The 26,361-nt window shown below is 35.7% G+C and overlaps 1 protein-coding gene across 1 annotated transcript in view; it reads left to right on the top strand.

The window, feature by feature from the left end:
* The window catches only part of WDR19 (WD repeat domain 19), a 97,383-nt gene that overhangs the window by 37,511 nt on the left and 33,511 nt on the right, over positions 1 to 26,361 (top strand). The window contains exons 10-21 of the mRNA XM_044680079.1: positions 2,056 to 2,126; positions 3,461 to 3,633; positions 3,722 to 3,836; positions 6,067 to 6,173; positions 6,984 to 7,106; positions 9,190 to 9,339; positions 15,847 to 15,994; positions 16,371 to 16,575; positions 17,500 to 17,659; positions 20,089 to 20,199; positions 22,191 to 22,300; positions 25,396 to 25,453. Of these exons, the coding sequence (XP_044536014.1) occupies positions 2,056 to 2,126; positions 3,461 to 3,633; positions 3,722 to 3,836; positions 6,067 to 6,173; positions 6,984 to 7,106; positions 9,190 to 9,339; positions 15,847 to 15,994; positions 16,371 to 16,575; positions 17,500 to 17,659; positions 20,089 to 20,199; positions 22,191 to 22,300; positions 25,396 to 25,453 (1,531 nt within the window). The remainder of the gene's footprint in view (positions 1 to 2,055; positions 2,127 to 3,460; positions 3,634 to 3,721; positions 3,837 to 6,066; positions 6,174 to 6,983; positions 7,107 to 9,189; positions 9,340 to 15,846; positions 15,995 to 16,370; positions 16,576 to 17,499; positions 17,660 to 20,088; positions 20,200 to 22,190; positions 22,301 to 25,395; positions 25,454 to 26,361) is intronic.

The raw sequence follows: 26,361 nt of genomic DNA, 5'->3' as shown, positions 1-26,361 counted from the left end.
TATGGTACTGGCTAAGAGACAGAAGGGAGGATCAGTGGAATAGACTTGGGGTAAGTGACATCAGCAACACAGTGTATGATAAACTCAAAGAGCCCAACTTTTGGGACAAAAATCCACTATTTGACAAAAACTGCTGGGAAATTTGAAAAATAATATGGGAGAGATTAGGTTCAGATCAACATCTCACTCCCTACACCAAGATAAATTCAGAATGGGTGAATGACTTGAATATAAAGAGGGAAACTAAATAAGCTAAGTGAACACAGAATAGTATACTTGTCAGATCTCTGGGAAAGGAAAGATTTTAAAACCAAGCAAGAGTTAGAGAAAATTACAAAATGTAAAATAATTGATTTTGATTATATCAAACTAAAAAGCTTTTGTACAAACAAAAACAATGCAGCCAAAATCAGAAGGGAAACAACAAATTGGGAAAAAATCTTTATAACAAAAACTCTCACGGGTCTAATTACTCAAATATACAAGGAGTTAAATCAATTGTATAAAAAATCAAGCCATTCCCCAATTGACAAAGGGGCAAAGGACATGAATAGCCAATTTTCAGATAAAGAAATCAAAAGTATCAGTAAGCACATGAGAAAGTGTTCTAAATCTCTAATAGTTAGAGAAGTACAAATCAAAACAACTCTGAGATATCACCTCACACCTAGCAGATTGACTAAAATGATAGAAGGGGAGAGTAATGAATGTTGGTGGGGATGTGGCAAAATTCGGACATTAATGCATTGCTGGTGGAGTTGTGAACTGATCCAACCATTCTGGATGGCAATTTGGAACTATAAAAGAATGCCTGCCCTTTGATCCAGCCATACCATTGTTGGGTTTGTACCCCAAAGAGATCATAGATAAACAGACTTGTACAAAAATATTTATAGCCACGCTTTTTGTGGTGGCAAAAAACTGGAAAAATGAGGGTGTGCTCTTCAATTGGGGAATGGCTGAACAAATTGTGGTAAATGCTGGTGATGGAATACTATTGTGCCCAAAGGAATAATAAACTGGAGGAAATCCATGTGAACTGGAAAGACCTCCAGGAATTGATGCAGAATGAAAGGAGCAGAGCCAGAATAACATTGTACACAGAGACCAATACACTGTGGTAAAATCGAATGTAATGGACTTCTGTATTACCAGTAATGCAATGACCCAGGACAATTCTGAGGGACTTATGGAAAAGAACCCTATCCACATTCAAAGGAAGGACTGCAGGAGTGGAAGCACAGAGGAAAGGCAACTTCTGGAACACATGGGTTGAGGCAGACATGATTAGGGATGTAGACTCGAAACTACCACAACAATGCAACTATCAACAGTTTGGAAATAGGTCTTGATCAATGACACATGTTAAAACCAGTGGAAATGCACATTGGCTATGGGGGGGGGGGGGGGATCGGGGGGTGAAGGGGAAAGTAAGAGCATGAATCATGTTACCATGTTAACTTTTCTAAAAAATAAATATTATTAAATGGTAAAAAAAAATAAGACTTATTTCCATATTATTGATAGTTGCATTGGTATGGTCATTTCCAGTCTACATCCCCAATCATGCCCGCATCAACCCATGTGTTCCAGTATTTTAATAATAAATAAAATAACATATAAAGTGATTGGAAATCTAGTGTATTTTGTTAGAAGAGGCAACTTACTTTTATGGGTCCTAGTAGTAGTGGTAGTAATAGTAATAGTAATAAAGAAATTTTAAGGAGTGAATGTTTAGGTTCATTGAAATTATGAGTTAAAAGAACTTTACCTAACTAGATAGATCTGAATAAATGGTTTGCTGAAATAACCATATTGAACACTGGGCTGGTATTTCAAAAGATCCCACCTCCTGGCACTGCCCATAACAAATTTATTACTCTAAATCTAATTATGTTTGCTTAAGGTAAATTTGTGTTTGGAAATATGATGGCAATATCCTTTTTTTATTTTAGTGACTATTTGTTTCCATAAATCAAGCTCTATCTGATAGTTACTAACTTGTTTTTATTTTATTTCAAAATATAAACAAAATTAATAATTTTTGTTTTTCAGCATTAAAATCCATGACCTATCCGAACTAAAAGAAATGTATGCTATAATAAACATGGATGATGAAAATAAAGGTATTTTTACAAAATTTCTGAAATAGATTTAACACTGTATGCATTTAATTAACCAATAATGTTATATTATTTGTTAGTTTAATATTTCTATATATTACAGGATGCTTGAGATATAATATCCTGTACCTTTCACTAGTTGCTGAATTTGCATTATTTTTTATTTGAATTATTATTATTTCAATTTGCTTTACTTGTATTAATTTAATTTGTAATTGTATTAACTACTTAATGCTACTTAAATGGAACTGGAGGAGTCTACATATTTAATATATTTATAATGGATTTTATTTTTTTTATTTTTCTTTATTTTATTCCTGTAACAAATTTACATATAAGTTTTCCAAGGTTACATGATTCATGTTGTCTCCCTTCCCTTTCTCTCCTCACCCCCAGAGTTGACAAACAATTCCACTGGGTTATACATGTATTGTCACTAAGATCTATTTCTATAGTATTCATTTTTGTAATAGAGTAATCTTTTAAAACCAAAACCCCAAATCATATCCTCAAATAAATAAGTGATAAATTATACATTTCTCTTCTGCATTTCTACTCCAACAGTTCTTTCTTTTCATAAGTCCCTCAGAATTGTCCTGGATCATTGTATTGCTGTTAGTAACAAAGTCTGTTAAATTTGATCAGCCCACAATATTGTAGTTACTATGCACAATGGTTCTGTTTATTTCATTCTGCATTAGTTCATGTAGGTCTTTCTAGTTCTTAAAGAAATCATCCTGTTCATCATTCCTTATAACACAATAGTATTCCATCACCATCATATACCACAATTTGTTCAGCCATTCCCCAACTGAGGGACATCCCCTAAGTTTCCAATTTTTTGCCACCACAGAAAGCACAGCTATAAATATTTTTGTATAAACAAGTCCATCCTAGAATAGATTTCATTATAGGTCATTTGGCAGCCAGGAGGTAATGGATAGAGTGCTAGACTTGTTCATATCCTTAATTCAAATTCTGTCTCAGATGCTAGCTAGGTGAACCAGGGCAAGTCACTTAATATCTCTTGTCCTCAGTTTGTCATCTACAGAATTTGGACTAGTAGGCCTCTATAAGGTCCCTGTGACCTCTGATCTGTGTTTGCAAATGCAAAAATGTACTCTCCACTTTGATATTGAATCATTCTTTATATTTTAAATGATACTAAATGGTGCAATTTCTACTCTGAAAATAACTATCAGAGGTTAAGTAAAGAATTTGTTCATATTATTTTTAATATACACCTTTTCTTCTCTGAAATTCTGAAATAAATATCAGTTGTTGAACCTTTTGTTCATTATTTAATTATAGTTCACTTTTGAAAAAAATCATTTCAGGGTTGGGCAGTCTATCTTGGACAGATGATGGCCAGTTGTTGGCAGTGTCTACTCAGAGAGGCTCCCTCCATGTTTTCCTGACCAAACTTCCAGTTCTTGGGGACAACTGCAACACACGAATTGCATATCTCACCTCTCTCCTTGAAGTGACAGTAGCCAACCCTGTTGAAGGAGTATGACAAATATGTTATTTTAAATTTATTTTTAAACAGACTTAAAGTAACTATAGCAGCTTATTTACAAGGACTACTTTTTTTATAGGAGTTACCCATCACAGTTTCTGTTGAAGTGGAACCTAACTTCCTAGCTATAGGTCTTTATCATCTGGCTGTGGGAATGAACAATCGAGCATGGTTCTATGCCCTCGGAGAGGATGGTAAGTCTAAAACTGGTTTTGTCATTTTAATTCTTTAATATCTATCACTTCTGACAAAAGTACTAGTATCACCTAATAAAGCATTGTATACCAAGCATTGAAAGTTGATTTGAGGATGCAAAATGTTTGAATTTATTGATAAGCATATGAGGTACCCTGAATGAAAATCTCTTTTCCCTTTTTTTAGCTTCATGACAACACACACAACTTGTCGTTAACACTGTTCCTTAGCTTAAAAGGTTTGGGACATTATAAACCTAATTTTCATAATTCTGAGTGTCATGATAATTGTAATAAAAGTGTAATTAACATAAAGAATAGAGTATAGTCAGATGTAGGACTTATAAAAGGGATCTGAAACTTTCTAGGCTGCTTTAAGAATTTTCATAGAACCTTGATGATGTCAGAGGAAGAGAATTTTGTAGGGTGGCTTAGGAGTGTCAGTTGAAAAACCAACAACCATTTCTGGGAGAGAGACTCGGAGGTTGGTTGCTCTTGGCTTTGCTGCTGATCAGCCTTGAAAAACTTGTGAAAGTTTTACATCTTGCTTGAAGAAGTTGGAAAAGGAGTCTGATTAAAAAAAAAAAAAAAGCAGGATGTTACTGAGCAGTTCTGCAGAATCCATCTGGTGGCGCCAGAGGGCAGTTACTGAGAAAACATCTTGTCGCTCAGACACAGTGAAATCTTTGGCTGAAAGAAGGAAAGTGGCAAATATCTATAACTTTAGTTAATAATTTTGTTTTTGGAAATAGGTTAGTAAGCTAGATTACCAAATTTAGTAAGTGGAGTAAGTGTAATGTCTTCCTTGGTAGACAAAGAAGGCATCCTTTGCAGGACAGTTGGTGGGTTGGCTTATATAGAAAACTTATTAGCTTTAGGGAATATTTTCTTTCATCATTTACCTTCCTTTTACTTTACCTTTTTACTAAGTTTTAAATACAAATAAATAGTTTTTTTAATATAAATCTGGTAGATTACTCAGAATTCAAGCGCAGCCATTTCCTTCAATTGCCACACCAAAGATCTAACTCAATTCAAGATCTTGCCCACAGCCACTAATAACTACTGGCAAATACCACAAATTCTAATCAATACCTATGGTAATATAACCTTATATAACATGAGACAGTTTTAAGGGGTTTTTTTGCCTCTGTACTTTTGATATTTTTTTCTTCAAATGTTGGGACTTGATATCAGGGAAAAAATGACATTCTATTCATTCACATACTTCCTCAATGAAGATTATATGTTATCAGTTGAAAAAGGTGATACTTGGAATGGGGAATTAATAATAAACTAAGGATACACTCACTCTTCCCAAGGGAAGGACAGATAGGAACACAGGTAAACTAAATGGGGATGTGAGTTTCAGGAATGTCAGTTGGCTTGTAACTGATAAACTGCCAACCAGGAAAAAACCAGTGTAGAGCGTTCTCATAGCTAAGAAGAGACAGGAAGTGCTAAAAAAATTGTGTTTAATGGTAATGACTGAGGGAAGTAGGAAGAGGTGTATTTCTATTCCAAAGAATCGCCTAATGGTTTAACTAACTAGATATCTAACTAAGCTGGTCTCTAACTAAACTAGGAGGGGCTGAAGAAAGGTTCTCACAGTACAGGTTCAGAGATTCTCCAAGCTGATCAAAGATGTTACAGGGCAAGTTCAAAAGCAGCCAGTTAATCCAAAACAGACTCCAAGGAGTAAGGTAGATTGACCTGTTGTCCACCAACAGATACACGCAGTCCTGTCCTCAACCTAGGTCATGATGTTTTCCTTGAAAAATCTTCTCTCAGTAGTATCCCACACTGACAGCTCCTTGGGTATATGGCAAAACCTGGACCCCACAGCCAACACACCTCCTTTTCTCCAGCTTGGTCAAACTGCCACTCCTTCTTTCAAAGTCCTAGCTTCATTCCACTATGGAACCCTCAGGTCTTTAGACACAGCCTTATAACCTAGGTGCTACTGTTTAATCTCCTCATTACACAGCCAATCATAGAGCATAACAGAGTAATTCTATTCAAGTAGGAAATGGCATTAAGTTTTCACTAAGATATTCACTAGGAAAAATAACTAAAAGATAAGTTAGAGGTTTAAAAGAGTTTTGAAACATTGATCATTACATTTTACATTTTAATTGTTACTTCCCTTACATTAATTCAATTAAATTTTTTTTGCAAAACTTGTATTACATATATCATCTGTATTTCAATGTTTTCTTATTTTCTATAGTTGTGAAAAAATTGAAAGATGTTGAATATCTGGGAACAGTAGCTAGTATGTGCCTCCACTCTGACTATGCTGCTGTACTTTTTGAAGGCAAAATACAGTTACATATGGTGAGTCTTGTTTTGAGAATCCAAAGACCTACAGAGTTAAGATAAGTAGAAGTAGAAGATGAGTAGACTAAGGCCTAATAGTAAAGAATAGTTTTAGAGCTTGAAGGGACCTTAAAGATCCAACTTTCTAATCTTATATATAAGGAAGCTGAAAATGAAACAAATGGCTTGCCCAAGGATGCACAATAAGCTCCCATAGTGCCCTAATACCATTAATGTAAAATACAAGAGGCAGCCTCGCCTAAAGGTAAGAAGACTAGTCCTAGAACTAGGAGGACATAGATTCAGAACCATCCTCTGACAGATGTAAGCTGTTTAATCCCTAGTCAAGTTATTTAACTACACCATGCGCCTCAAGGAAACCCTCAAATATTATGAGTTGTAGAGAAGCTCCCAGCCCCCAAACCTGAAGACCATTCTTCCTCCTCCTGGGAGAAATTCCAGAATCCCCTGCTGGTTCCAACTGCCAACAACTGTCTTCTCCTCCTTTGGTTCCACCTCCTCTCCTCAAAATTCCATCCTTACGTAGTGCTTCTGACCCTGTTTATATAGGACTGTGCTATGCTATGCTTTACTATGCTTATTCATCCACCATTTCTTATCTTTGATTCCATGTTCTGTACATGCTTTTTGGAATCTAAATAAGTTAGCAATCTCCTTATTCATCCATATCAATCTCTTTAGACAACTTAGTTGGATCTGGGAGCTATTAGCTAAGTAGATAGATGACCTTTGTGGGGAGATAGAAGAAAAAAACCAAGTACCTAACCCATAAACTGATAACATAAATTGCTGTTATTAACATTTTAGATAGAAAGTGAAATTTTGGATGCTGAAGAAGAGCGGGAGACCCGACTTTTTCCAGAGGTAGATGACAAATGCCGAATTTTATGCCATGCTTTAACTGGAGATTTCCTGATTTATGGCACAGATGTATGTATTTTTATTTTCTTTTTATTTCTTTTGGTTGTAATATGTAGAAAATTGCTTATTCTAGCTAATTGAAGTATTGTATTATCTCTTGATCATATGATATCACATTGCACCCTGCCTATTTTGGCATTGAACTTATGAACTTAAGGTCAAATATAAATATGGAGATAATGTTCTTAATGTGTTTAAACAATTTAACTTTTTTTATAGCTTCCTTACAGCATGCGAACATAATTTCTGCATATCTGACATTGATATAGACTTTACTAAATAGATAAAAGTGAAAACAAATTGGAAAATGAATAAAATGTAAAGGATCACTTTGTTATGACATTCTCTTGATCTTAATTATTTAAGAAAATCTGTAGTAATCAAAATAATTAATAAAATGCATTAGTTTTTAATTTTTTCTTGGGAAAGATTAGAAAATGTAATATTCAAAAAGATTAGAAAAGTGTCAAAATGCCATAAATACAAGAGAATTTAAGTTCAGTATTAAGTCATAAGAATTTCTTTCTTTGGAAAAATAGCAGAAAAATAGTTTTAAACATTTTCCCCTTACAGAATTTCCTTCCTAATTGGTAACTTTCTTTTGTTCCAATTTTTTACTATATTTTAAGAATGCTTTCATCCTGGATCTTTTTGGTGTTAGTCATACCTTTTTTTGTATGAAGAACAGTGTGAGCCCCACAGTCATAATACCTTATTTATCTAAAGCACCTTTCCTTTTTCAAAGCATTTTCACATTTTTATCTCTATTTGATGCTAAGAACTACTCTGACTAGAGAAACTTATAAGAAGATAGGTCACCTATATTATTATTAGCAATTACATTAGGATTCCTCCTCTACTTGTCACATAAATTAATGGTGTTTGGCTGAACTTTGAAAACAAAGGTAGCAGCTATGGTTTGTTAATGAATCATTATTTGTGGTAATCCCAGAGTTGTCTAAATCTTATAACCCCCAATATTTTTCTGCTTGTTTCATATTTGAAAATCTTGCTAAAAGTATTTAGCAATTAGGGTCTAAAAGTATGTACCTAATATCACTGATATAAAAATCAATTTCAAATGACTGTTTCCTCTGAGTAGAAGACTTAAAATGTGATAATGCCAAAAATATATTTAAGAATATTAGAATTAGCAAAGTATTGAATCACAAAATATTCAAAGTTAACATAGGATCTGGATTGAAATAGTGGATTGAACTAGTGGGGTACACTGAGATGTGTGGATGATACCTCAGTCCCCTTTTAGTGCAGTAAAGTAGTATTTGCCTTACTACACTGGACCAGCCACAACGAAGTCTTCCAAGCAATTGTTGTAAAAACTATCAGGTTTATTGGTAAATAAAGAGACAGGGAGGGAGGATTGAGGATTGAGGACGCCCTAATTACTAATTCTCTCATTTCCCACTTCCCTCTAAGTCCACCCCAAGTTGAACGCTTCTGTTTCTTGAGGCTCCCTACAAACCCTTCCTGCTTCTGATAAATCCTCCCTGGTTGGTTTATCAGGATGTGACAGGTTTCAGGATGAAAATAATGAACTCTAGATGTTGAAGTTCAACCCAGCTGGTCCAGGTCTGAAGTTGACCTTCAGCCCTCTGGCCAACAACTGCCTCTGGACCACAATGTTTTTAGTCAGAGTTGAGTCTGTATGATCTTTTTCAGGATCTTTTTCTGTTGAGGAAAGGTACTCCCAGAGAAATCAAAAGGTTTCCCTTCTCTCATTCACAGGCTAGTGGAAACAGGATCAGCAGAGATAAGCTCCTTCCTCTCTCAGCTCCAAGACAGGAAGAGCACCATTGGTAGTTGCTCCTTCAAAATCTCTCCTCCCACATTCCAGAATCTCCTGTCTCAGAGTTCCTAGCATTTGGTTATGCTAGCCTCTTCAAACCAACTTTTAACTATACTTAAATTCATTTATATTTCTGTAATTTCTACTATAACAGGATCTACTTGTTATTTTTACCATAAGTGACTAACATCCATTTTGAATTAAATACTTCTTTAAAAATATAAAATATTTGCTTTAAAAATAGAAAATGTCTCATAACATTTTCATGGCTGTAATTTTTTTTAGACTGGTGTTATTAGGTATTTCTTTATTGAAGATTGGCAATATGTGAATGAGTATCGACATCCTGTCAGTGTGAAAAAAATTTTTCCTGATCCAAATGGGACCAAATTAGTTTTCATCGATGAAAAAAGTGAAGGATTTGTCTACTGTCCTGTAAGTTTAGAAAATAATTTCAAACATGCTTTTCCCTTAAGTTTTTAAATTTTAATAAAGAAAAAATGAATATATAGTTTCCTTATAAAATAATTCAAGGGTTTTGGAATTTTAAGACACTATTATGTTTATAGTTGAACTATCATAATGGTTTCGTATTGTATGTTATTTTCATACTTCAAAAAACATGATTTATAATTTTTCATAGGTTTTTTATTTTTAAATTTTGTTAATGAAAAATAAACACTTACTGTCTGTGCCAGACTTTTTAACTGCCTGATATTATTAGTCATTTTTTTCATATGTTTAGGTTTTTTTGTTATTTTAAAAGATTTTTTTAAATGCCTTTTAATATTTGGTTTTTAAACTATGTGTATTACATTCATAGCATAAGATTTGCCACCAGAAAATGAATTTGTTCAGCCATAGTTAATTTACATCTATTATGGAAGTTTTAATATGCTTGGTTTGTGGACAAGTTCATGCAGATAAGAATCACAGATATTTGAAGTATTTAAAGTGATTGCATTGTATAGTACACATAATTTTTTATTATTTTGGATATTCAAGTACTTAAACACATTGCTCCTGCTCTGAGTTCCTACTAAGGATCAAAAGGCACAAATTCTCCCTAAACTTTCTGTTGGCTGGGCAGCAGTCCTGAGAAAATTGCCCCAGGCTTCATTGTACTTCACAGCAAAGAAAACTCATAGCAGTTAGCTGACCTTTGCCATGGCTCCCCAGGATGAGGCATGGTATGTGAGGAGGGAAAAAACTTAACAAGAATTGAATGGAAGCCTTGAATGGATTCCAATCCCCTTCCTGTACCTGGAACTCTCTTCTTCTTTGGTTATTCTCCCTGTTCCTCAGAAATTGAGTGCTTTCATAATACCCCTGTAAGATTAAAATCAATATCCAATAACTCCAAGTATTATATTTTATAAGATTTATTAATAATCACTTGAAGTAGAGGAAATAAAAAGACAAAAGTAAAAGCCTGAGTAAAGAGAAGTTTTCCTGACTGCGTTAGCGGGAGAAGAGAGAGGTGGAGTCACACACAAACTTTATCTCCAAAACCTAAGGACTTAACATGAGAACAAAAGTGGGATGCCTGGAATTGGAATCCTGGGGAGCAGATTCTAATTATACACCTCCTACTTACAGGCTAAATTAGGAGTTTTGACAAAATAAGAGGACGGCTTTTAACAATTTAACAATTTAGTTTAATTAAAATAGAGATAGTAAAAAAAATATAGTAAAATGAATATAGTAAAGAAGAGAAATATAGGAAAGAGGTAGAGAAAGAAAATTTCCTAATGTCTATTAACTACCCATAATTACTACCTAAAACTGCCTATATCTATCTATAACTGCCTATAACTACCGCTAATAACAACACCCCCCCCCAAAGTTCCAACCCAAACCAGCTCAATCAAAATCAATACAATCAGTGTTTAATCCAACTTCAATTAGGTCTGTTGACAAAGACCAGCCACCTTCCAAAAAGTTCAAGAAAGGAAAAAACCTAACAGCCCAAAGCCAAAAACCTCAAACCCAAAAGCCTCTCAGTAAGCTCAGGCCCGCCTCTATATTCCAGCAACCAAATGCCAAACACCAACTCTCACCCAGCCACTAACTTCCCCACAACTGTCAGCCCTAACTGTCAGCAACTGACACACCAACCGATGCTTGCCCCTTTTTATAACCTTTTCTACCTCACTTCTTGTCTCTGTGGTTTCTCCTTCCTGTCACTGTGGTCTGGTTAATCCCTACACATCTCTATAGTAAGAAGACCTCCAGGTCCCTCATTAAATTAAAAAAGGAATAAAGAATTCCTTTTTTACACTTCCTATGCAAAGAAACCATTGGAGTATCCCACTTAGGCCTGCCTTTTCATCAGGCTTCCCGACTGCCCCAAGTACAACTTGTAGGGAAAAAGTATTGAACTTAGAATGCATTCTGGTTCTACTCAAAGCCAAAACAAAATATTCGTGCCCTGGAGGCCTGTTTTGAAAATTGTCCCTATAATTGCAAATCATATCCTAAGTATTAATGACCATCAGATGCTTCACTGCAAAATAGGACTTAATTTATCACAAAATAAATACCTATATTCCATAAATAACAGGATTTCCTGACATTAAAAAGAGGGACATTTAGGAACAACTAGGTAGCACAATGAATACTGTGCCAAGCCTGAAGTTTGGAGGAACTGGACTCAAATCTGGCCTCAGATACTTCCTAGCTGTGTGCCCCAGGGGTAAATCACTTAACTTCATCTGCTTAGCCCTTACCCCTCTTCTGCCTTAGTATCAATTCAATTTTTTAAAATGGGCATTTCTTAAAAGAATTCCACTCATTGTACATGAGGCAGCCAATTGTCTTACCTACTCCTCTGTCCCTCCTCTGTCATTTATTACCCATGTGACTTAGACAAATCCCAATTTCATTATCTATTTTATTTCCCACAAAAGCTACTCCAAACCTCTCATGACCACTCTCCCTTTTCAAATGAGGACCTTGCCTCTCATTATACTAAGAAACCTGAAGCCATTCACATTGAACTCATTCTTCCCCCATTCTCTTCATCTCAAAACCCTTTCACATAATTTTTCACTCTATCCTATTTTCCCTCATCTCTGGAAGAGGTGACCCTTCTTTTTTCCAAGAACAGCCCCTTCATATGTGGACATGATTACATATCTGCCTGTATTCTCCAACAAGATTACATCCTCAGTCATTTTCTCTCTTTCATCTCTCTCTCCTTCAACTCCTTCCTATCTACTGGACCCTTCCCTACTGCTTTAATCATGCCTAGGTCTCCTTATCTTAAAAAACAAAAACAACAACAAAAAAAAAACCCTTCATTAGACTCCATCATTGCCACAAGTTAGTATAGCTTTTTTCTCAACCTTGAAAAAGCAATCAACATTCTGTCTCTACCTTACCTCTCCTCTCCTCTCCCCTCCCCTTTGCAAGTTGATCCCCCACCCCTCAGCTGAAACTGATCTCTCTAGAGTTACCAGGGTTCTCTTAATTGGCAAACTGATTGCCCCTTCTTGGTCCTCATCCCTGTTTGCTGCACTTGACATCTGTTGACTATATCTTCCCCCCCATACTCTCTTTTGTTGGTTTTTGTGGCACTTCTCCTGCATGACTTACCTCCTTAATGTCCCTTTCCAACTCATCATCCATATCACACCCCATAAATATAGGTGTGTCCTAAGGTTCTGTCCTAGGTCTTCTTTTTCCTCTACCTGCTGAAAAAAAAAAGGATCCTAATTAAAGGACTAATGTGGATAGATGGTGTTATACACACTAGGGAACTGTCTAGATACCCAACTGTTGTCTGTGGGTGTCCTAGCTCCTCTTTGTGAAAGAAAGCCAAAGTGTACTTTCTCTCATTGGGCCAGTATGCACAAAAGTAGTTGAGACTATTTTATAGGAAAAACAGTAGCTCTTTTTATTTTAGATCAAGGTTAGGATATGAGGATTAAACCAAAAGGTTTCCCTTACTTTAATTTCTTAACTCAAATCCCACCATATAAATTCATCTCATGATGAATTCTTCTGTTCTTCCAAGCTACACTACCAGTTCCCTGTTTCTAGCTAGATGTGCCCCAAAAAGCTAACTACCTGTCAGACTCTGATCAGATATTTCTCCTGGAAGTTGTCTCCAAAATCTGCTGAGGGTGGACCCAAGATGGCTGAGTCCACCCAGCTGGGTCTGATCCTGAGGAAAACCCTCAAAGCCAACTGACAAGACCTCAAGGAAAAACCTTCAGGCAAGTTGTTATATGCAGCAGGGATAATCCAATCTTTTTCAAATTGTTCTCCAGTTGAACAGGAAACTCAAAGATGGTTTGAAGGTTTCCCTTCTTCCATAAAACAGGTTGAGATAGAGAAACCTCAAGAAACAGCTCCTTCCTCCCCAGCTCAGGATAGGAAGATGCAATTGTACCTTCAAACTCCTTCCTCCTCAGTTCACTGCATTCCAGAACACTTCGGGGTTCTTTCAGCCAAAGCTTAAACTCAGGTCTTTTGTAGACAATTTCCAATTTTCTTAAACTTACTCCTACTAAAATCTAACTCTATATAAATCTCATTCTTACACTGCTCACTCTCAGTAAACTTATCAGCTCCCAGCTTACTATCTTCATGTAGATGATGCACTGATCTATCCATCCAACTTAGTCCGTTTCCTGAGCTTTAGTCCTCTGTCACCATTTGCCTATTAGACATTTCAAACTAGATGTCCAAGAGACATCTTAAGCTCAGCTTATCCAAACTGAACTCACCACCACCTCAGTATCCTACCAAATTCATAACTTCAGCATTATCCTTACCTTTTAGTCTCTCTCACTCCATATATCCAATCAGTTGGGAAATCTTGTGGTTTTAGCCTCTACTCATATTGATAACACCTTAGCCTCCTAAATAGCCTTCCTGCCTTATGTTTCTCACCATTCCAATCTATCCTACATACTGATGGCAGAGTAATTTTCCTTAAGCACAGATCTGACCTGGTGACTTCTCTATTCAGGTAGCTGCAGTGGCTTCCTATGGGGAATTTAGGAAGATCCACTAGTCACCCTGAGCCCCTCTGCAGATTTCTTTATTTGTATGATTCATTTGTTAAAAGGAGAAAGGGAAGAGGATTTTGTGAGACTGAACTCCCTCCCTTGTTGAGGAAAGTAGTCAAAAAAGAGTCAGCTGCTGCTGTTTCCATTCTAACCTCCTGGGAGGAGGCTATCCAAGCTGCCACAGTTCTGGTCTTCAAACCTAGAGAAAAGGAAAAAGTTTCCATGACACAGAGAAGCATCATAGGATCACAGACGTAGAGCCAGAAAAGACTTTAGAGATCATCCAGACAAACCTCTTCATTCAACAGATGAGACACTAAAACCAAGAGCCGTGGGAGTGACTTTCTCAGGATATACAGGTCTGACACTGCAGTGAGCTAGGAATCAAGCTCCAGTCCTCTGATTCTCAGTGCTTTGTGTTTCCACTGAGCCTCACTGAGGCCTCCTTACACCTATCCTGGCTCCCTAGTAGGTGTGATGAGAAAGCAGCCCAGCCAGAGAAGTGTTCCTGTCTGTGTAGATTGTGGATCCAGATGGCTTCAGAAAGGCAACAGAACAGTTTCATAATCCACCCATTTCCCCTCCTACCTGACTCCAGAAATCTTAAGGTAGCATAATATAACAGAAGTGCTGGAAGGGTCAGTCCTAAGAGATCATATAGGCAAATTTCTTTTCACAGATAAGGGAAACAGATTCTAAAAAGGGAAATAAGTTGTCCAAGGCCAAACAGAGAGTTAATGGTAGAATCTAGATCAATACGCAGATCCTCTGACTCTCTGTTCAATGCTTTATGTTCTCTATTGAACTACTTTCTCAACTGTTTGATTGAACTGCATAAAAGTAATTATAATTATGGTCACTTATTGAACTGCTTACCATTTGTGCTTAATTACCATGTAGTACATATAACCATTATACATATATTAAGTATATCACATTAAATTTGTCATAAATTTTATTTTTATTACATTAAACTATTCATGTATGCTCAGTCTTTAGTTTGTTGCCCATGTAACCTACTTAAAGGAAATGGTTTCTGTTACATGCATGATAATTTATAACTCTTCAGACCACTACTGTGTGCAATCATTCTGTTTACTTTCCTGTATTCTTTCAAATATGGATTCATTTATTCTGCTTCTACCCATTGTGCATGTAGGAAGTAGGTTTGATGATGGCTTTCTCTGATGAGGAAGAACTCTTCTCTCCTCTGCACTCCTGGGAATATCAGTTGTCAGAGCAGCCATTCCATTGCTTTTATTAATTCTTCTGCCAGCAGAGTAACCTCTAGTGTGCCTCTCTGCAAATTTTATTATATTTAAAACTTATTTGGAAGGTGATACCCACAAGGGAAAGAGCCAGAGGAAGAAGTTTCTGCACACATGCTACACTCAGATTGGGCAAAATCCACTGTCCCTTCTGAACCATTAGGCATTATGTCAATTTCCTTTTTAAGTCTTATTTCCATTCAAGAATATTCTACATATTTATTAGAATGCATTATCAAACAGATTTTGAAACAAACATGCCAAACATTTAAACCAAATTAATTCACATCAATTTATTTTTATTTATTTTCTAAGCAGAGCATTAACATTTTGAAAATTTTTAAGATCCAAAATTGTCATTCTTGCCTTAGAAGCTATTATTTTTAGTATGAAGCTTCAATGGTATAAATTTCATACTATTTTCCCCAAGTTTCCTAGAATTATTGGATTTTATCTCAATAAATATTTTCATATACTACATTCCAGCAGATAGATGTCAAATAAGCATGTGAAAAGAAACTTTTCCTCTATTTCCCTGGTTTTAAGTTGAATGTGAGTTTAGGGGAACAGCATTGGGATAGAATTGCAAAAACCCTTCTGCCAAGCTTAATGATAATTTAAGTATATGAGGTAATTCAATAAAGCTTTTTTTGTAGGTTAATGATATCATCTATGAAATTCCAAATTTCTCACCAACTATTAAAAGTGTTCTTTGGGAAAACTGGCCATTGGATAAAGGCGTATTTATTGCCTATGATGATGACAAGGTGTATACATTTGTCTTTCATAAGGATACTATACAAGGTACCTAATTATCTTTTTTTTTTTTAAACCCTTGTACTTCGGTGTATTGTCTCATAGGTGGAAAATTGGTAAGGGTGGGCAATGGGGGTCAAGTGACTTGCCCAGGGTCACACAGCTGGGAAGTGGCTGAGGCCAGGTTTGAACCTAGGACCTCCTGTCTCTAGGCCTGACTCTCACTCCACTGAGCTACCCAGCTGCCCACCTAATTATCTTTTGATGGATTTGTTAATAGGATTTCTTTTGGTGACTAAATTAAACCAGAATAATCTTTGTACTATTTATACTCATATTTGCCATCAGCTTTGCCAGATGTGTCTAAAAATGTTAAAAATAAGAAAAAAATCTTTTTTTTTAAAAAAATGTTTCTATAATCCAGGTTCCAAGGTAATTTTGGCAGGTGGTACCAAAATTCCATTTTCTCATAAACCATTGCTGTTATATAATGGAGAATTAACATGCCAGACACAGAGTGGAAAAACCAACAATATCTACCTTAACACCCATAACTTCCTTGGCAATTTAAAAGACCCTGAGCCTAATGAGCTGAAACAAATGCTGACGCTGGCTTTAATGCTAAAAAGGTAGGATTTTAAATAGATAAATGTATATGCACACACAATTTTTGAACTTTTCATTTTCTTTTGCAGCAATATAGATCAAATTCCATTCTAGTTGATATATATAATTTCTAAGATAAAAATATTTAAGTTTTAATATGAAATTTTAATATAAATAGCTCAGCTCAATCTAATGAAAAACTTATTGTATAATTGTATTTGATATAGCAAAATTCTAATATGAGAAAAAATTTAGATAATTCTTCAATTTTGTTATACAGAAATTTGATCAGTTTCATTAATTTTTATTATAATATGTATTGATCAATATTAATTGATCTGTCTAATTAGGTATCAAATTAATATAGTTAATTAGGCATAGTGATCATTTTCTCAGAATGGCTATTTACCTGTCTCTGAAAGGCAGATTAAATTAAAAATTTAGATTAAAAATGGAAAATAGGATAAACTGTTAAGGATATGAATATATTATCTCATAAAGCAATAGATTTTTCCCAGAGGAAAACATGATCATAAAGAAGGATGTGAAGATTTAGAGAAATATTATTTTAAAAGGAAAATGGTTTATATTACCAGAGCAAGCTCTAAAAAGAAAATCACAGATTAAGAAAAACTTGGGGGGGAAATTAATTTCTATTTAGAAGGCATTTTTATCATATTTGGGTAGGGGCTTCTAATTTTTTTATAACCTCTTTGATAGTTTGGTGAAACATTTATTCCTAAAAATAATGTTTATTGACTATGTCCATAATTTAAGGAAATACTAAATTTCAATTAGAAGTTAGCGAAAATAAAGATGTAATTTTTTTTTCCATTCATTAGGACTTACTGGAATCTATCCATAAAGAACTTGTGTGTCCATCAATCCTGAGTTAAGAACTTCTGATCTGTGGCATAATTTTAAGTCAGTTTATCTTTGTATTATAGGTTTTCTGATGCCTGGGAATTGTGCAAAATCCTCAATGATCAAGATACTTGGAATGAACTTGCTAGAGCCTGCCTACATCACATGGAGGTGGAGTTTGCAATCCGAGTTTACCGTACAATTGGAAATGTTGGAATGGTGATGTCTCTAGAAAAAATAAAGGTAAAATATAAAAGATAGTTCAGGATTTCAGTGAAATTGCCAAAATAATTTAAACACATATTTTAGGTATTTCCTTTTTCTATTACTACGTATTTGGATAGAAAAAATAATATTCTCTTTTTGTTGTGTTCCCTCAAAAGATATGTGTTTTTATTTAATAGCTCAATTTTCATCATATTATTGTACCATTTCACATTTGGATTATTTAATTTGCACAGATTCGTTTTTTAAATTCTTTAACTCTTGAATTTAAAAAACCCAGAAACCTGTTTAATCATTTTCAAGTCTAGATATGTATTTAGATATAGTCATTCCTGTTTGACTTTCTGAACTGATTCCCCAATTCAAACAAGATAAATTTTAACAGGTATAAAATATATAATGTATTAGCAGTTCCCATGAAATAGACTGAGCAATCCCATGACTACAAACTATGTGACTAGTGAAGTGAGCAAGTAAACACACAGGGGTTTCTAGAGGGGAAAAGGATGAAGGAGGAGTGAAGGGTGATTGCTTGACACACAGTAACACACTAGAAATCTCACCAAACACACAAATACAGGATTTGGGAATTGATGGTAACAGTTGGGAAGCAACTGTCAATTCAGACCAACTCAGCTAGGGTTTTCCTATTAAATGACAATGAGCCCTTTGGGTTGTGGAATGAAACAGGAGGAAGTTATAAAAACACAGTTTAATAGCTAATTTAAGAGTAAAAGATGTGGGGAGAGGTCACACTACCCTAAATAACTATAGACAAACTACACTACACATAACACCTATGGGATCAATTCAAGGTTAAAGATCTGGGTAATCCCTACACTAACACTATGGCAAGCAGCCAGGACACAAGGGAATAATGGGATCTCACGCAGATGTTCTTGATCAGTAGCTCAAATGTACCAGTTAGGCCTAGAGCCAGCCAAAAGTCAGGGAGATTGATCTTGCTTGTCCACCAAACAAGACAGCTATTCTCAACCTGCACTTCTAGATCTTGCTAGTTGAGATGTTGCAGATGTTGCTCAAGGCACCAAGATACTCCAAATCCACAGGCTCTCAGGAAAGTGCTTATGACTTCTCCAACTCCTTCAAAATCCAACTGCCCTTCAAGAGAGTCCTCTGTGTTCAGTCTCTTGCTGTGTTCCAGGTTGTAATTTTAACTCCTGCCAGCCTGCCTAGCTAACTCTCTAAATCTGCTTTTAAAGCCTAATTCCCTATTACACTAGAGTATGTTATAACTATCCAAAATGTTAGTGTAAATCATACTCACTTCAGTAATATTATGTTTAAGTAAAAATTCAGTCAGAAAAAATAAATATTGCAATCATAGCCACATAAATGGAAATATTATGTCAAGGGAATCTAACATTCCTCTCTAGTTTGAACTGGTTAGATGTTACATGAATTGTATCATACTAAATCCTAAGTACCATAGTTTAAGTTATACAGAAACTGGAGTGTGTCCTGAAGAACAACCAAAAACCAGAAATGTTTAAAGTGGAGAAGAAACGATAAAGAGAAGTGATAACTAACTTCAAATGTTCATATATTTTATGGAAGGATTATTAGTTGGCTATTAACTGGGAATAACGAGTGGAAATTACTTGGACTGAAATTTCAACTCGATAAAAGAATGAATTTCTTAACAAATAGGACTCTGAAAATTAAATGTTTGGTATAATGAAGTAGGGAATTCCTTATCACTGGTGATGTGAAAGCCAGAGAGGCCTAAGTGACTAATCTTTAGGGTTAGTATATAAAGCATTCTTGCCAAGTAAATGGACTCAGTGACCTTTAAAGACTCTCATAGATCCATAACTATGGATCTATGAAACTGATAACAAAAGAAAAATTCTTTAAAAAGAAAATAATAGTGAGGGGGCAACATGGAAATTTGTCAGGGCGGTCATGTAGTAACTTAGCAAATCACAGTCACCTCTAAATTAAGAGTACTTTCCCTCTCCTTCCCAAATACAGCCTGATATGAAGCTTCATCAATTTCATTAGAGATTTTAGCTATGGAATGGTTTAATCTAAAATAAACCAAATCTAATTATCTGGGCAAGATTCTAAAACAAATAACATGATAATGGTCTGACCTTCAGGGCTTTGTGTTAGTGCCAATAAGTAATCTAATACCAGAGATTGCAATCGTATTTTCCCAAAATATCAAGACAATTTTGATCTTAAGGTTAGATTAGCAGCAAATGAAGATAAGACTTTTACATACCAAGTTGTGATGCTCTGACTCATTCTTCATATCTAAATATTTTCAAGGAAATGTAAATCTCATCCCTTTGCCAAAGGTTTCCCTAATTTCTGTGTTCATGAATTCCTAGAACCACTGCAGCCATCCCAGCATAGCCTCATAGAAAATTACATACATGCAATATTTATCATTTATAATTCAAAAATGCTTCTATTTTCAGGGAATAGAAGATCACAATCTTTTAGCAGGACATCTTGCCATGTTTACAAATGATTTCAGTTTGGCTCAGGATCTTTATTTGTCATCTATTTATCCCACTGCTGCATTGGAGGTACGTACTGAACTGCCTAAATTCTTGTATTAACTCTGTTTTTGTTTGTTTAAAATAATTTATGTTTTTAAAACCTTACGGCAAAATTGATTCTTAGCTAATATTTTGATATTTCTTTGTTGAATCTAATGTCATCACTATGGCTTTATTATCCACCCATACAGTTGTTACCCTTCCGTGGCTTCTCATCCAATGTAACTCTTATTCATTTTGCCCCATAAATCCTGCACAGTATATGTATCTAACATAATCTATGTGAAAAGGTTTGAAAGATATAAAGCAATATTGATTATATATTTGGTATTTCAATACCCTGTTGATTTGAAGCTTCATTTCCCTCCCTTTCCTCCTAGTTGAGGGGGGAAGGAGGGGGAGAGAGAGAGAGAGAGAGAGAGAGAGAGAGAGAGAGAGACAGAGACAGAGACAGAGACAGAGACAGAGAGACAGAGAGACAGAGAGAGACAGAGACAGAGAGAGAGAGATATGATTTCTGGATGTATATGCACATTTGTATATGATAGAAATTCCTTTCACTGACACAGATTGCCACCCCTATACATTTTATCTTTTTTTGAGATTAATTTTATTTTAGAAAAAATGTACACATATTAACACATTTATATTATATATAGGCAGCTAAATGGCAGAGTGGATAAGAGTGCCAGACCTAGAGTCAGGAAGACTTTCTTCCTGAGTTCAAATCTATCTGGCACCAGACACTTAATAACTGTGTGGCTTTAGGGAAGTCATTTAACTCTGTTTGTCTCAGTTTCCTCATCTGTAAAATGAGCTAAAGAAGGAAACGATAGACTACTCCAGTATCTGTGCCAAGAATATCCCAAATGAGGTTATGAAGAATTGTACATAACTGAAAAATGACTGAAAATTATATATACTTAAAAGAAAAAAAAAAAACCTTACCTTCCATCTTAGAATCACTACTGTGTATTGGTTCCAAGACAGAAGAGCAGTCAGAGCTAGGCAGTGAAAATTAAGTGACTTGCCCAGGGTCACACAGCTAGGAAGTGTCTGAGGCCAAATTTCAACCCAGGACCTCCTCTCCTCAGGCCTGGCTCTCAATTCACTGAGCCACCGAGCTGCCCCCGATTTATACATATATTTTAAAATTAATATGAGTTCAAGGATAACGTATAAAAATTTACCATTTTGTACTGATAAAGTACACATACCAATGAGATCATGAATCTATTGAAATTCAAAGTAATTTGAGATAGGTTTATTTTCTTCTAGGAATTCATTGATATTTTATGCTGCATCTTTTGAGATGCCCTCTGAACCTCAAAATTAAAATTAGGATTCAATGTTTTAAGAATATGTCTGCTTTTGCAACTAGGTCAATTTCTAGAGCGCACATGAGTAATGACAAAGAAATGATCCTCTTTCATCCCTGCCCAACTATGTGTAATAAGATCCCAGATCTGAAAAAAGAATTCACTTATAGAGTCAAAAGACTTAAGTTGGGTCTTCTAGTTCAACGCCTTCATTTTATAGATCAGGAAACTGAGATTTAGAAAGATTAAATTCCTCAAAGTCACACTAACTAACTCCAGATATTCTTTCTATTCTTCCTTGCTCTTCCTAGAGTATGCCAGAACTCCAAAAAGTGATGTAGAGAATATTTCTTAAATCTTGAATAAAATGTAGGATCTAAAAATATTTTCATATGAGATCATTTATGCCCTTGGATTTGTAGCTAAGTACAGGACACAGTAAACTGATTTTAAAGGCCAGGAAAAAGACCAATATCTTCTGTTTTATTTCTCTGTTTTTCGAACACTGTGATTTTTATATTTTTTTAAGATTCCTATGTGATATCAAATAGCTTAGCTGTGATCATCTTACCATTTAAATGTTGACTTTAACCTAATTGTGTAGATACTATTTTATTACATAGCATTTGTGGGGTCCAACTGATTCTTGCATGAGAATTTTGTCTTTGTCAAATTTAAAGTATTTCTTTTGTTTAACAGATGAGACGAGATTTGCAACATTGGGACAGTGCTCTACAGCTTGCTAAACGTTTGGCCCCAGAACAAATTCCATTCATATCAAAGGAGTATGCGATTCAGCTTGAATTCATGTATGTTATCTGCTTTATATGTCCATCCAAAATTATTAATAATAGCATTTTTTTCAATATTTTCAAAATAACATTTTTAAATATTCCTAAATAATTTATTGCCAGATGTGTACTTTATTCAGTAAAAATACTGACACAAATAGTGGTTTGATTCGTGTTCTATTTTAAACAGCTTTGGATTTTAAATTATCATCCATGATCCTAAAATAAATAAGCCAAGCAAAATTTTTTCCTTTACCTCTATCTCACAAGAAGCAACCTTTCTCCTTGCCAAGGTAAACTCCTAAACATGCACCCCTTATTCTCTTCCCTCTGTATTCTCCAGAATATTATCCCTTCTGTCCTTTTACTCTCTCTCACTAATCTTTAGCTTTCTGAATCTACCAGTTCCTTCCCAATGTCTACAGCATACTTTTATCTCTTTCATTCTGGAAAAACCCTTACTTGATCTGACCATCCCTGCTGGCTATCATCCTATCTCTTTCCTTTCTTTCTCAGCTAAACTTCTTGAAGCAGTTCTCTACAGTCACTGCCTCCACTTCTTCCCTTCTTATTTCTGTGCCCTCCATCTTCTTTATTTCTGCCTCCCTCCCTAAACTGTCTCACTTGATGATCACAGTAGGTCCCTTGAGTTTAATTATCATCTCTATACAGATGATTCCTATAGCCACATATCCAGCTATGATCTCACTCTTGAATCCCAGTCTCAGATTACTCATTGCCAACAGTCACTTTATTAGTCAATGGGGATACAAAAATGTAAAAAACATAGGTCATACCCTCAAAAATCTCACATTATCATAGGGAATACTACATTAAAAATTGTATATATCTGCTATATACAGTGTAAATGTAAGGTAATTTCAGAGAGAAGCAACAAGCAGGTGTGAGAGCAGGATAATATGGGAATGATTTCCTGAAGAAGGTGGCATTTGAGCTGAATCTTGAAAAGAGCCAGTGAAACCGTGACACACAGGTAGGAAGAAGAACATATTAGGCATGGAGGTCAGCAAATGAGAAGGCAAAGTCAAAGGATGTCACCTTGTGTGTGAGGAACAACAAGAAGGCCATTGAGATGGATTGTAGAGTATGTAGAGGGGAATTGTGTATAAAAAAGGGGACAGTTTGTGAAAGGTTTAAAGTGCCAAAAAGATATTCTGTTTGATCCTGGAGGTAACAGGAAGACACTGAAATTTGTTGAGTAATGAAGATGATATGGTCAGACCTGTTCTTCAGGAAAATCACTTTGGCAACAGAATGGAGAATGGATTGGAATGTGGGGAGAAAGAAGCAGGTAGACCAACCAGCAATGTTCATTATGAAGCTAGTACAATGGAAGCACAATGAAGAAGACAGTGAATGGAGCAGGTAGATTTGAATGAAACATTGGAGGAAGTCCAAGAAAGAATATTGTACTCTTCATTTTAGGTATTTGTCTGTCAGAAGCAATTTTTATTAGCTTAGCATTAGTCCAGCATTGTTGCTAAGAAGAAGAAATGTCCAAACTGGCATAGTTCCCCCCCATGCCTTCAGACATGCTTCTACCCCAAGACAATTTAAAGTAACACTTGTAGGAATCTTAAACAAGAAAAACATCCAACAAACATCCACCTTTTCTCCTTCTAAATTTTGTATCTCTTATGCCAACCAGCTAATTCACTTTACAATTCTTTCTTCCATAGTTCTCACTCACTTTCCAATTTTTAATTCCAGTGATCTCATTTCATTCATAAAAAAACTAACTTTTGTTTCATCTCTTCCAGAAATCCTAGTTGAATTTATTGCTAACCTGTATTTTCCTTTAAATCATTGCTTGTATATATTTTAGAGTCATGCATGCTCATGGGTTTTTGTCTTGAGTGTCTTTGTCAATAATAACTTTTTATAGTGGGATTCTTTTTCTGTTTGTTTGCTTATTCTTCCAGCTAGCTTCCTAAATTTGGACTTTATATTAGGGCCAATCTCTATGTACTACGAGGGAGAAGGTCTAGGCCCATGTTGGCAAGCCTATGGCACACATGCCCGAGGGGAGCACTCAGAGCCCCCTCTATGGGCACACCTGCCATCACCCCAGCACAGAGTTCACCACAGTTTGTTACTAGAAAGTCAGAGGGATGTAGGGCAGGGCTGCTCCCCTCCCCTTCTCCATGCAATTTGCAGTTTGTGCACTCAGTCTCTAAAAGGTTCACCACATTGGTCTAGGCCAGTGATGGGCAAACTATGGCCTGCGGGCCAGATGCTACCCCCTGAAATGTTCTATCCAGCTGCAAGGCATTATTCCTAATCTGACAAATACAATGAGCAGGATACAGTACAATGAAACTTTGAAAGAGTTGCCTTAGAAACAGACTGACAGATGAGCATTTCCTTTCCTTTGGCCCCCTCTTAAAAAGTTTGCCCATCATTGGTCTAGGCTAATCCTATTGCTGGAATATTGGATGTTGTGTTATTCTAAGATCTCAGGTACAGCTCAGACTCCATCCGCTCACCCAGGCTGGTGATTCACTATGATAATTCATGGATTTTCCCATTAGGATTTGGTCTGGTACATTTTCTAGATCTCTTTGGAGGGGGTTTGGGGAGATGCTTGCTGAGTCCTACCATCTTGGCCCTGCCTCTGATTAGTTGCATCATTAATGAATCTGAGCAGCATGAGGGCTGACTATGTCATCTATTTATTTTATATTCCCCACTGTAATTTATATCTATTGTAGCATCTGGCACAAATGGAACACTTGATAAATGCACCTAAAGTGAATTGAAAGAAAATGAACTGGTCTGCCTTAAATAGCCACTTTATTCTCAAAACAGAGTGTGTTATTCAACTTACACTTCATTCTACAAACAAATGTTAATAGAAGTATTCAATCAAATAATACTTGCTTGTTTCCAAAATTATTCCTGAGTCTCAAGCAACTCTGTAAGACTAAAAGACAAATTTATAAACGGTTTTTGTTGTGCATTGTTGGAAGGAATTCCCATGGAGACAAAATCAGAGGTCCTTAATGTATTGAAATGGGCATAAAGGAGTTAATGTAAGGTATGTGAACATAATATTTTTACTTTACTAAAATATGCTATGATTTCTCTTTTAGGGGTGATTATGTAAATGCCTTGGCTCATTATGAGAAAGGAATAACAGGGGATAATAAGGTAACCTTGAATAAAGACCAGAGAATTATAAATTCTTCTTTCCATTCATATGGTCACCACCCTAATTTAGGCCCTCATCACTTCTTGCTTAACCTATTGAAGCAGCTCCCTATTGTATTAATGTTTTCCTCTCCTCTCTTTAATCTAAATACTCCACATAGTTTCCAAAGTATTCTTCCTAATGCAAAGGTCTGAACAGGTCCATCCTTTTCTCCCTCATATACTCTAGAACATTCAATGGCTCCCTATTACCTCCAGCATAAAATGCAAACTCTTCAGCTTGGCATTTGAAGACCTTCATAATCTGGCACCAGCCAACCTTTCCAGGCTTATTGCACCATCACTCCTCATTATAGAATCAGTATTCTCACATACTGGACTACTTCATACTTACAGAACACAGACTTCCATCTTTTCTCTGTCTGCCTTTACACAAGCTTTTTCCCAGACCTGTAATGCACTCCCTTCTCCCTTTCAATTTAGAATCCTTAACTTCCTTCAAATCTCATTTCATATTCCTTCTCCTATGGAAAGCTCTTCCTATTACCTCCTTTTCACCAAATTATGTATATTTGTTTTTCATTCAGTCTTTATATCCTCAGCTTTTATCACAGTGCAGCACACATAATAACTACCTAGTAGCCACTTGTTGGATTTATAGTCCATCAATAGACAAATCATTATCCTCTTATTAATATGTTTTTTCATGGCCTACGTGCTTTATGTCCAGAACTTTATTTAACTTATCAAGTGGCTGGGTATGGTAGCACATGCTTATAATCCTTGCTCCCAGGGAGGCTGAGACTAATGGATTGCTTGAAGTCAAGAATTTTGAGCAGCAATAGGCAAAGCCAAATGGGTATCTGCCCTAAGTCCAGCAACAATATGGTGAGCATCCAGGGCTGGGG

Source organism: Gracilinanus agilis, chromosome 6 (genome assembly GCF_016433145.1).
Source record: "Gracilinanus agilis isolate LMUSP501 chromosome 6, AgileGrace, whole genome shotgun sequence".
NCBI classification, from domain to species: domain Eukaryota; kingdom Metazoa; phylum Chordata; class Mammalia; order Didelphimorphia; family Didelphidae; genus Gracilinanus; species Gracilinanus agilis.
The sequence above is the reverse complement of the archived record's forward strand: the minus strand, read 5'-3'. Positions and strand labels throughout refer to the sequence as shown.